Source organism: Hippoglossus stenolepis, chromosome 2 (genome assembly GCF_022539355.2).
Source record: "Hippoglossus stenolepis isolate QCI-W04-F060 chromosome 2, HSTE1.2, whole genome shotgun sequence".
Classification (NCBI taxonomy): domain Eukaryota; kingdom Metazoa; phylum Chordata; class Actinopteri; order Pleuronectiformes; family Pleuronectidae; genus Hippoglossus; species Hippoglossus stenolepis.
In genome coordinates this window covers 4,836,037-4,848,017 of record NC_061484.1, presented here as the reverse complement: position 1 = coordinate 4,848,017, position 11,981 = coordinate 4,836,037, and the positions used below count along the sequence as shown (strand labels likewise).

Below are 11,981 nucleotides of genomic sequence, written 5' to 3'. Positions count from 1 at the left end.
GTTTATGTAATTTTGCACTGCCATTAATGGTTTAATATTTTATTTCACTCACAGATTCACGGCTATTGAGCAGTGCTTTACCGGTGAGTATTGGTTGAATACTGTCACTAGCATAAAATACTATTGAAAATGCATATTATTAATGTTTGTGTGTATATGTATTAAATCAATACAATTGGCCATGCTTCTATAGACGTGTTTGACTGTTTCTATTTATTTCATTAGTCATCCAATCATGACGGGTGATTTGATGATAGAGAGCTCACTTTGAAGGCAGACAATTATTTCTTCAATGTAAAATATATTTAGAAAATCCTGCCTACATTTGTGTACTTATGATAATGAATTTAAATAATAATCAATGATTTTTGATACATCTTGTCCAACTATTCTAGTAACAAGTCTGATATGCTCATGTGTCTTTTATTTTCAATTTTTTTTATAGACACAATTCATCGACCTCCTGCATCCAGCCCTTCATCGACCTTCTGCATCCAGCTCTTCATTGACCTTCAGCATTGTGAGTGTGGCACATTAAGTCATTCTTTGTCGTATCTGGTCATCAATGATATCTACCCAGGAGTAATTCACTGTACTGTCTTTTTCAGGTTCCTGTGTCCAGCATCTTCAAGACAGGCTAATTTTCTTATTACATTTATTATTAGGGATTAGAGGGAAGTATTAGATTGGGTTTAGATTAGATATATATAATTTATTTTAGCTTGTTGGGCTAGTGTAGGGTTGTAGTTATAAAGACAGAATATTTTTTTTCAAAGCATTTGTAATTTCATATTATTGAAATTAACATACTTTGTGAGTTTCTCTGTTTAGGCATCCTTCACAGGTTCTGGATTTTCACGGTAAATTAGAGTAGACGAGAACATGTACTACACAAAGGACGGTAAAGCACACCTGTCAGTCAGGTTACACAAACTCTTAACTTGTACCCCAAATTGCAGGCCGGCTTGTGACGACCAAGGCAGGCCAACGTGTGACGAGCAAGACCTAGGCAGGCCAACGTGTGACGAGGAAGACCAGCGTCCGGTAAAATATTTTTATCTTGGTGAGTATGTTGGATGCATAGATTTATAACTATCCACCTTGCTGTACTATTCTGCTTCTTTTTTCTCCTTACATTACTACTTTTCTGTTTTCACTGTGATCATCATCTACTGGACACAGACACGACAAACTTGTTTGAAGGTATTTATAATAATAAAATATCATACATAATTTAGACTGACATTTCTGAACTTAAATTTTATGACAAGGCAATTGTTTTTGATCCCCAAATTGTTTCAGAGATGCTGAGGAAGGGAAAGAGGTCACAGGCGCAAAAATTGCGCTGGACCAAGCTCGACCTGGCTGATCCAGCCCCACTCAGCCCACCCGTTCTTGATTGCGAGGTACCTAAACAATAAATATGTAGCTGAGTTTGATGTGATTTGTCTCAATGTAATGCAAATATTTTGTATTAAGTGATAAGTCTCATGTATCATCAGGTTCCCAAAGTACAGACCCCTCCACAGCCAAGAAATGTTTGGAAGACGGATGGACCTACTCTAGCTAAAAAGGTGAGCTTTTTTATTCACCACACTGAAGCATATCTATGCAATACACTGTCATGAACTTGGTATTGTGTTACCAGATGGCTGAAACACAGTCCACATCACTGTCACAACACACACTATCTCTCTCTCTCTCAGGTATATCTATACAATAAACAATATCTTGAGTTTCCCAAACTTTGTATCGTGTCTTTTCAGATGGCCGAGACCCCTCCACCAGCCCGACCATTGTGGACAAGTCACCTCCAAAGGTATGGACTTTTACTTAGTCAATTATTCATAAATAACTGCTTTGCATAAACAATTATGTATGTTTTATAAAAAAACAAGTAGTGCTATGTTTGACAAAATGCCCAACATTAGTAAATTAAATTCATGCCATCTGGTTACCGAAATACAGACCCCTCCAGAGCCAAGAAACTTTTGGAAGACCGATGGACCTACTGGCTCCCATTCTCCAGCTAAAAAGGTGAGTTTTTTTTCCCACCACACTGAAGCAAATCTATACAATACAGTGTCATGAACTTGGTATTGTGTTACCAGATGGCTGAAATACAGTCCCCATCACTGTCACAACATACACTCTGTCTCTCTCAGACTCTCTCAGGTATAACTATACAATAAACAATATCTTGAGTTTCACAAACTTGGTATTGTCTTATCAGATGGACAAGAACCCTCCACCAGCCCGATCATGCGCAGTTGTGTGTGTGCCATCAGAGGTAAATGCAACAGTGAACTGTCTCCCAAGACCCAGCGGTGAAGCCCAGCTGTTGCAGGTCAAACTAAAAAGGAACATCAAGTACAAAGGCCATCAGTACTTCTATACTGTCAATATGAAAAATGTGCTAGCAGGACTAGCAACACTCAAAGAGATGCACTCAGAATATAAAGACATTACAATTGATGAGAGTGCTACATTCAACACAGATGATCAGCCAGTGGAGGCTGATAAATCCAAATTAGACCCAGAGAAAGTTAGACCTATAGATGAGACAAAACGGGCTGAGCAGCCCAAGAACACAGAAATGGAAACCAGTGATGCTGCAAACGGTGAACAGGCCGATCAGTCCAAATCAGACCCAGAGAAGGAAAAGGAGGAACTTAGACCTGGTCTGGCCCTGGACACCTGCATGCAGCCACCTGACATAGCCCAGGAACTTTTATCATACGGCGATGGCATATTTAGCATTGTGCCTGCCCAAGGTAACAAACCTGTTGGCTTCTTCGCTATTCCAAAACTAGAAGCCATGGCCTTCCCTGTTCTGTTCCCAACTGGACAGAACACATTAGATGAGGTTCGGCCGATTCAACTCTCCCCAAGCATGTACTTTAATGCAAGGCTCTTCTCAGCAGATAGGAGGTTTGCAATGGACCAGAGTTACCTCTTCTTTTCGCAGTTTGTGACAGAAACCCACATGGCCAAAAACAGCATGTCAATACAACTGCGTAAAGGCAAACCATTCACCAGAGATGGACGCAAAATTTCCAACCGGATGCTTCAAGATAATCACGAGGTGCAAAAACTGATAACGAACAAGGACGCAACTCGGTTCATGCAACCTCTCCGAGGCACTCCAGCTTATTGGGAAAAGGCACTGAAAGATCTGTATGCCATGGTCAGACAGGTGGGCAAGCCCACATTCTTCATCACGTTTTCTGCTGCTGAGATGAGATGGCCTGAGTTCATAGAGATTATAAAAGCTCAACAAGGTGAAAGTGTTGACTTTGATCAGCTCGACTGGAATGCAAAATGTGACATTCTACGAAGCAACCCTGTCACTGTAATGCGGATGTTTGCAAAAAGGGTTGACGCACTAATGAACAATCTGATCCTGTCAGATGGACAGCCCATTGGTGAAGTAGAAGATTTCTTCTATCGAGTGGAGTTTCAAGCAAGAGGAAGCCCACATATCCACTTGGTGGTTTGGATTAAGGATGCACCCAAGTTTGATGACGATGAAGTCTGCGAGTTCATCGACCAGTATATAACATGCCAGTTGCCTGACCCAGATGCGGACCCCGAGCTCCACAAAATCGTGTGAGGTTCAGATTCACAGCCGAAATCATTCCAAATCGTGCAAAAAAGGCAACAACGTGTGCAGATTTGATTTTCCTAGAACACCCATGGACAAAACCGTCGTCACCAACCCAGATGACCGTAAAGATCATGAGTTGATGGTGAAGTGAAGAAACAAAGTGAAAGTGGGGAAAAACTCACAGGCAAAAAGTCCAACTCTAAAATCAGACCTCTTCGAAAGATACAAATGGAGGCCATGGTCAAAATCAGACCACTGTGGACTTTCCTCAACGAATCAAAGAACCCACCCATGTCTTTTTTAAGAGTTGCTGGTGAAATTCAAACTCACCTACCACGAATTCAGGACAATAGTGGAGAATCTAACCACTGGCAATGTCATTGTGATGAAGCGTAGTCCAATCGACTGTTGGGTCAATGGATACAATATCCATTTGCTGAGGGTATGGAACGCTAACATGGACATTCAGTTTGTTCTTGACGAGTACTGCTGCATCGCATACATGTTGTCATACATTTCCAAGCCGGAACATGAGATGACTCCGACGCTGAATCAAGTCATTAGTGAAGTGCGGAAAAAAGACGTCAATGAGAAAGATGAAATGAAGCAGATCATGCAGGCGTACTCCAAACACAGAGAGGTCAGCGCTCAAGAGTCTGTGGCACGGACATGCAGCTTGCCACTAAAAAAGTGTTCACGTAGTGTGGTGTTCATACAGACGGATGAAAACGCACTGAAGATGAGTCTTCCCATGAGCAGGTTGCAGGCAATCCTGATGCAGAGAAAGTGTGGATGTCGGGATTACCCGAGAAATATGCAGACAGACCTAGGACACTCGAAAACACGTCTTTGGCCGAGTTTGCGTCAGAGTACAGGATACTCTACGGCCGACAAGCTGAAGGCCCAAATGCCATTCCCCTTTTGAATGACAGAGGATTCATTCAAAAAAGAAGTGTGGGAAAACCTGCCATCATCAGATTTCCCCGCTTCTCAGAAAGGAAAGAACCAGAGAAGTTTTACTGCAGATTGCTCAAACTGTACTTGCCACACAGATCCAACGATGACCTTAAAACCGAACAGTACCCTACGTATGAGCAGTACTACAAATGTGCTGTCAAATCGGACTACGTAGTAAAATAACTGGTTGATGCCATGAAGAAGCGATACGAAGGACATGGCAAAAAAATGCAGCAGGCCCTTGTAAAGGTGTCTGAAAAAGGTCCACTTTCTAATGCATGGAGGACTTTTGCACCAGAGGTCGAACTGGAACGTTTGGAGTGCATGGCCGAGCGACCAGTATCAGACCCCAATGAGGAGAAAGAGAGAGACAATGTGCCAGACTACGAAATCGCACGTGACAGTGGCGGAGCTGTACCAGCAATAGAGGCACCAAAGCTGAGCCCAGACTTTGTGAGAAAGTTGTACCAAAGTCTCAACGTAACACAGGCATCAATATTCTACACTGTGCATGAGTGGTGCCTCAAGCGTGTCTGGGGCCACAATCCAGAACAGTTCTTCTACTTTGTCACCGGGGGAGCTGGCTGTGGAAAATCCCATGTCATCAAGTGCATATATGAGGAGGCCACCAAGATTCTGCGCCAACTCCCCAGATTCCGCGACCAGGCAGACATGTCCATGCCCGCAGTGCTACTGACTGCATTCACTGGCACAGCAGCTTTCAACATCTCTGGAAAAACCTTGCACTCCATCCTCAAACTGCCAAGATCTTTGAAACCATCATATCAAGGACTTGGAAATGCACTGGATGAAATGAGAGCAACGCTATCCAATGCAGACATTCTCATAATAGATGAAATATCCATGGTTTCAAAAGAGCTGTTTTCCTATGTCCACTGGAGATTTCAGCAGATCAAAGGAAACAAGAAACCTTTCGGAGGGATGTCTGTCCTGGCAGTAGGAGACTTCTACCAACTGCCGCCCCTCGGTAGAGCCAAACCACTCTGTGTCTACGAGGGGTCTGTGCTTGACCTCTGGAAAGACCAGTTTCAAATGGTCAACCTGACACATCATGCGTCAAAAAGATGATCTCGTGTTTGCAGAGCTCCTGAACAGGATACGGGTTAAGCAAAAGACAGAAGAACTCTGTGACAGCGACAAAGCTTTGCTCTACCAGGCTGTCACCGACATCAAAGACTGTCCACCCAATGTCCTGCATATATTTGCCACAAACAAAGAGGTCGATGCCCACAATTGTGCCACCGTAACTGCCCTCCACCCTGACTTTCTAAACATTAAGGCAGAGGACTATCTAAAGGACCCCACCACCGGTCAAATGATCCAGATAGGAACTGTCAAAGGAAGCCAAAGAGAGTTACCTGACAACATACAAGCTGCGCACGGCGTACGTGTTATGCTCATCAGGAATCTGGATGTGGAGGATGGGCTCGTTAATGGCACGTTCGGAACCATTGCCAACATAGTGACAACCGAGAAAAGTGGACAAACGACAGTGAAACTGGTTGGACTTCAGTTGGACAATCCAACCGCCGGACGCAAATTCCGCAAAAAGATAAAAGGGGCATCAGATGACTTTGTGTACATAGAGACGCATGAGGAAAGCGGCAGCAGAAAAGGAATGGTTCGAAGGCAGTTCCCAATGAAGCTGGCCTTTGCCTGCACAGCTCACAAAGTGCAGGGCATGACAATGCAGTCTGCAGTGGTGGGCTTGAAGCGTGTGTTTGAGCCTGGAATGTCCTATGTTGCCCTCAGCCGGACAACCTCGCTGCAAGGACTTTACATCACTGACCTCAATGAAAAGAAAATCTATGCTGCTCCTCAAATCACTGCTTCAATGCAAGAAATGACACAAGCATCGTTCCAAAGCACAAGGCCGCTGTTGCAAAACGTCAAAGTAGCAGATGAAATGGCTCAAACGATGACACTAATCCACCACAATGCACAAGGACTTCCTTCTCACATTGAGGACATGAAGTGCCACCATGAACTGAGACTTGCCGATGTTTTGTGCATAACAGAAACGCATTTGTCTGGATCAGTTGATTCCCCACAGTTCCAGTTGGAAGGATACAACATGTTTACACGCAGCAGACATGTCTCCTACACCAGCTATCCAGACATGGCAAAAAAAGATGGAGGTGGGGTTGCTGCAGTGTACTGTAAGAGCCACATTCAAGCAGAGGCCCGACGGTTCATTAAAAATGTGACGGATCTGGAGTTTGTAGTTGTCAAAGTGGAGAACCCATTCCAAGCACTGATTGCAGCTGTGTACAGACCACCACAGTTCAGCCTCGAGAGGTTTTTGCCAAACTTGACCAACCTCCTGGACTCTCTCGCCATAATGAATCACCAGCCTGTCATTGTGTGTGGAGACTTTAACGAAGACCTCCTTTGCAAAGGAAAGAAGGCCATTCGTGAACTGTTTCAGTCCAGAGGCTATGCACAAGTTATCACAGCTGCAACAACTGAAGGTCAGACACTCCTAGATCACATATACATATCTCAGCCAAATACCTGCCTCCAATCTGGTGTCCTCCAAACGTATTACAGTTATCACAATCCAGTTTACTGTGTTTTAACACTGATAACTTTACCAGCCAATACATACAGCTAATACAGTTGTTAAGAGTGCCACAATGTTCTGAAGGGGTAATTCCTCTGACTTATTTGTGTTAGGGTTTTTTTTGTTTATTGTTAGCCTTTGCGTACTGTCAGGTTTACAAAGCAGCAGCATAACTGATGCTTTCATTTGCGATTCTGGGTTCATCACGTTCTTTAAGTCTATTTTCTCTGGGTGCACAGATAGTTCTATTTAGTTGTTCATAGAAGGCGACGAGGTAATGAGGATGACTGCTGAGCGGGCTACATGGCACTCTCAACAGCCATACAAGCCAGTAGTCATCGGATTTATCTTTTAGCCTTTTGTGTTCAATTTTAGATAGTTCTATTTAGTTGTTCATAGAAGGCGACGAGGTAATGAGGGGGACTGCTGAGCGGGCTAAATGGCAGTCTGTAGACAGTCATACAAGCCAGTGGTCAGACCGATTTATCTTTTAGCCTTTTGTGTTCGATTTTTATTTTTGTTTGTTGTTTTGCTGGCTGTTTGGATTGGCTCCCAAGGGTGCGATTCAGGCAGCAGCACGTTTTTAGAAGGCGAGGAGGTAATGAGGAGGACTGCTGAGCGGGCTAAATGGCAGTCTGTAGACAGTCATACAAGCCAGTGGTCAGACCGATTTATCTCTTAGCCTTTCTAAGTGTTTTGAGTCATAGTGGCACAGTGGTATGTATTGGCTGGACATAGTATTAACATTACATCTGAAACGACTTTATCAAACCAACTGGCACACACTCTAACTCGAAAAAACAAACAAATTGACAAAGAAATGAGACAGAGGGATGAAGAAGCAGCTCCACTGAGGACAACAGCAGTGCAGTTCCGGAGATCCAGGTTAGTATGTTAAGATAACTATAAAGATGCAAAACACATCATTGTAGGTGTTCATTCAGTCAAATGATCATCCACGTATTTGGAATATAATGCCCTTCAGTATTATTGTTTGGAATTCATTCAGACAGATCTAGATGTTTTGCAGGTTATGCTCAGTATGCTGATGTTTGTATTGTTTTTCCATAGCCACCCAGAGTGAAGACGGTTACAGCAATGAAGACGCAGTCCGAAAGGTGTCAGCATGTCAGAGGGAAGAAATTTGGTAAATGTTGCACTACACAGGACTGTTGGTAATATGACATTCAACTTTCCCTTTTTTTTCTATGATCATTATGCCTTTAATATTTTTTCTTAAGTTAGTTGCTCAAATTATGCCCAGTGCCTAATCGTGCTTTTGTTTTCTCACGACATGACACCCACATGAGGTCCTGCCTGACTACATAATTATTGTATGCAGATCAACACCATAAAGTTAAGTACTCTTTTTCTTCAACGTAATAGAAATGTGTCTTTTCTCTTTGGTCTGAAACATTACATTAATGCAGTTTTGTTTTCCCTGTCTTTTCTGTAAAATCACTGCCATAACCGTGACAATGGTGAGAGACTGTAATGAGGACAGCAACAGCTCCAGTGAGGGACCCAAATGAGGCTGGCAAGGAGAAGAACCAGGTTCGTCAGTGAGGACAGAAGACAGCTCCAGTGAAGAATCAGCATTCCACACAAGGTTTGAGTTGACACATTAAACTTTTCTGAAGACTGTTTTCATTACTGTTAATCAGATGTTCTACTTGCCAAAGATGGTGTTTCAGCAACTTGTCTTTCTCACACTAGAAACCAGAACAGGAGGGAGAATCCAGACTGACATGTCATAGGACAGCAGCAGTTTCAGTAAGGGAAAGCAGAAACAACAATAATTACCCAAGTGATGCCTACAGTAGCTCTTGGGAAGTTTTTGATTATGCTTTTTCTTTTAGAAAAGTCACAACCAGATGAGACGGCGGCAGAATCAATGATCAGTAAAATGGGTACAGCAATAGCGGTAATGACGGACAAGAGGATCATCAGCGAGAACCCAAGTAACAACTGCAACTTTCCAGAGAACTCATCACAACACAAAATACAGAGGTAAACAACGTGACTGACAACTGGCATTTCATCTTTTTAAGGACTGCTGTTTTCTTTGACTTCCTAACTGAATTCAAATACCGTTGAGTCACACTGCAATGTAAGATTGCCATTACTGATGTGTTTGCTTTTGTGTCCTTTCAGGAAAAGAGGAAGATGACTGGATTGTCCCCAAATGTCCCTCTGCCACAAATCAAACCCACTCTATTCACCAGAATGGTTGCAGCAAACTCATGGAGTCTTAACCTTGTGCAGAGAGCTCTTTTTTGTATGTTGCACACTATCTGGTTTAACATTGTGCTCGGTGTAGTTATTTCTTTTGAGTACTTGTATATTTCAATTTATTTTAAATGTTTTAATTTTAAGATTTGATAAAACGGCATCAGTTGCACTTCTGTCCATCCTGGGAGAGGGATCCCTCACATGTGGCTCTCTCTGAGGTTTCTACATTTTTTCCCCCCTGTTAATAGGGTTTTTATGGGTAGTTTTTCCTTACTCTTGTTGAGGGTTATGGACAGAGGATGTCGCACCTTTCTATTCATTGTATATTTTTATAAATATTGATATTAAAACATATTTTTCAACAACCCAATTAAGCCATCATAATTTAGTATGTTTTCAAATGTATTGATGTTCTACTTGTATTCTATGAAATATTGTCACTGCATATCTGAGTTTATAGTTTTCAAATTCAATGTGTAATTTGTATTGCCAAGAAAGTTATGAAAGTAGTTTTAAAACAAGAGTGTACAAACTGTCAATTATTATTCATTCTGTAAAACAAATCTAATTTCCTGCAAGCAAGGCACCCATTTGAAATTTCTAGTTCCAACTGCTCTTTTACAAGTTTGTGTATATGATTTCAGGGACTGAAGTATTCATTTAAGGTGAACTGTCTTGTCCGTTGGCTCAAAGTTGACATCCGCCCAAAAGCTGAATCCTAATGATTTATAACCTCATACTTGATGTACAATCATGAATCTTAGTCACACATGCAGTTTCACATTATTTGTTCTGTTTGTCTTTCTACATAAAGCCTGTCACAGATGTATGTGAAGATCTTCATGCCTGCTCTACCGGTGGGTGTGGTACATTCTAGACATTGATGGATCAAAGTGGTTTTTCAATTTTTAGTCATTTTAAGTCATTCTATGGGTCAGTCCACCAAAATTGGTTCAGACCAAAATATCTTAAAAATCATTAGAAATCCTTGGGGAAAAAACCCATGGAAATCCATTGGATTGATTTCCATGAAACTTGTTGGAGATACTCTGAGAAATGGATTTCATTGTAAGAACCCTACTGACTTTGATGATGTCTTACCTTTTCTTTCAGCACAAGTTCATAAATTCTTAAAATATCTTGACAACCATTGGATTATTTAATCATGACAAGATAATTTAAGATAAAGCAAGTTGAGATATTTTCATTGAGCATCATCATCTGATCAACATTTTAAGTTGTAAAAAACTTGGTTTGTGACTAAATATTTGCAGGATTATAAAATTTGCATGAGCCTCGGCTGTACTTCAGTGCTATTGAGGCTAATATTAGCACGTTAATACATCAAAATAAATGTATCTATGCTATACAATGACAGTTGTTGATTTTTATAGAGCAACTGTTTGATTAAGCACAAGCGTTTATGTACCAGCTGCAAGGGAGGTATCTTCAAAATCAGGTGACACTTTCTGTCACTTTCACAAACTTTCTTGACACACTTCCTTCAGTCCATAAAATGAATATTGAGCCAAGCTTGTGTTGTGCTTTACAGGGAATTATATGGCCTCAGGTTATAACTGGAGTGGTTGTAAATGTCTTCAATGCTGTCATCAACTACATTTTCCTCTTTCTTCTGAATTTGGGTGTTGCGTAAGTTTTTTAAAAATTTGCAATCTCCAAAGAAAATTAGGCATTTCTGCTTATAATGACTTAATGATGGATCTTTAGAAATGTTATCAGTCCATCAACACTGAATAGTACAGTCCAATTTAATACTACATATCTGTGAAGAACCAATGCTTTCGACAGTTTTTAATTTCTCTTTACTCGTCTGTTTCTTTTTCTCAAAGTGGATCTGCAGCTGCCAATGCCATCTCTCAGTATTTGTTGGCTGTGTTTTTATACATTTACATCTGCTGTAGGGGTCTGCACAAGGCCACGTGGGGAGGTATGATCTGTTCTTTCTCTTTATATGGTTGACTCTTTGTCTTACTCTGTCTTCTAATTTCATCCTCTTTCATCATTCAAGTGCGTGGACTGTGACGATAATAGTTGTACATTATAAACATTCCTCTATGTAATGTTTGACAAGGTAATAACTGTGTAATACTGTGTAGAGAACAGGTCACAGTGATGACTGGAGTTTCTCTCAGATCTTTATTCCAGAGTGTTTCATTATTTCTTCATTCATGTTCAGATTTTGTAATGTCAAAACCCTGCCCCCCTCAAATAGCCGCTGCTCATGTACAGATTTCCTCTGCTCCTGCTCCAACCTGTTCTTCACTCAGAGTATATGTTGTTGCTGAACTTCACATTGAGTCCTTCTTCTCACACTCAGGCTGCTTCTGTGCGCTCACGAAAGTCCTGCTCTCAGATTTGTGCTCTCATTTTCAGGCATTAGTGACGTAAGACTGTCACAATTCCATAACCAACTGAATGGACGTTGACCATGCTGGCATTTCAAAATCTCAAGTAGCAATATGCTCTTAAATAAAGAAATAAAAAGAACCCCTGTAGAAGATGTAGCTGCTCAGAGTTAGGGCTTCTCAGAAGACTGTTGTATAAGACAACTGATCATTTGCTCGTCAAACAGTAATTCAG

General features: G+C 41.5%; 1 protein-coding gene and 1 long non-coding RNA gene across 3 annotated transcripts; both read left to right on the top strand.

The window, feature by feature from the left end:
• On the top strand, positions 1–1,057 carry LOC124854600. The gene is made up of 4 exons (XR_007034781.1): positions 1–83; positions 446–520; positions 609–860; positions 960–1,057. It is a non-coding gene; the product is annotated as an uncharacterized LOC124854600 (long non-coding RNA).
• Positions 1,058–1,315: 258 nt separating this feature from the next.
• Positions 1,316–10,752, top strand: LOC118120400. Of its 2 annotated transcripts, none has more exons than XM_035175278.2 (9): positions 1,316–1,406; positions 1,503–1,574; positions 1,767–1,819; positions 1,969–2,037; positions 2,234–8,033; positions 8,220–8,757; positions 8,865–8,921; positions 9,008–9,158; positions 9,303–10,752. In XM_035175278.2, exon 5 carries the CDS (start codon positions 5,637–5,639, stop codon positions 7,197–7,199), a length of 1,563 nt encoding a protein of 520 aa, XP_035031169.1. In that variant the 5' UTR covers positions 1,316–1,406; positions 1,503–1,574; positions 1,767–1,819; positions 1,969–2,037; positions 2,234–5,636; the 3' UTR covers positions 7,200–8,033; positions 8,220–8,757; positions 8,865–8,921; positions 9,008–9,158; positions 9,303–10,752. Both variants share the same exon structure in this region, with proteins under 2 accessions (XP_035031169.1, XP_035031188.2).
• The last annotated feature ends 1,229 nt before the right edge of the window (positions 10,753–11,981 follow it).

Bases quoted from the DNA above. Each gene is read 5' to 3' on its own strand.
- LOC118120400 (XM_035175278.2), top strand. From the start codon at position 5,637: ATGCGTCAAAAAGATGATCTCGTGTTTGCAGAGCTCCTGAACAGGATA.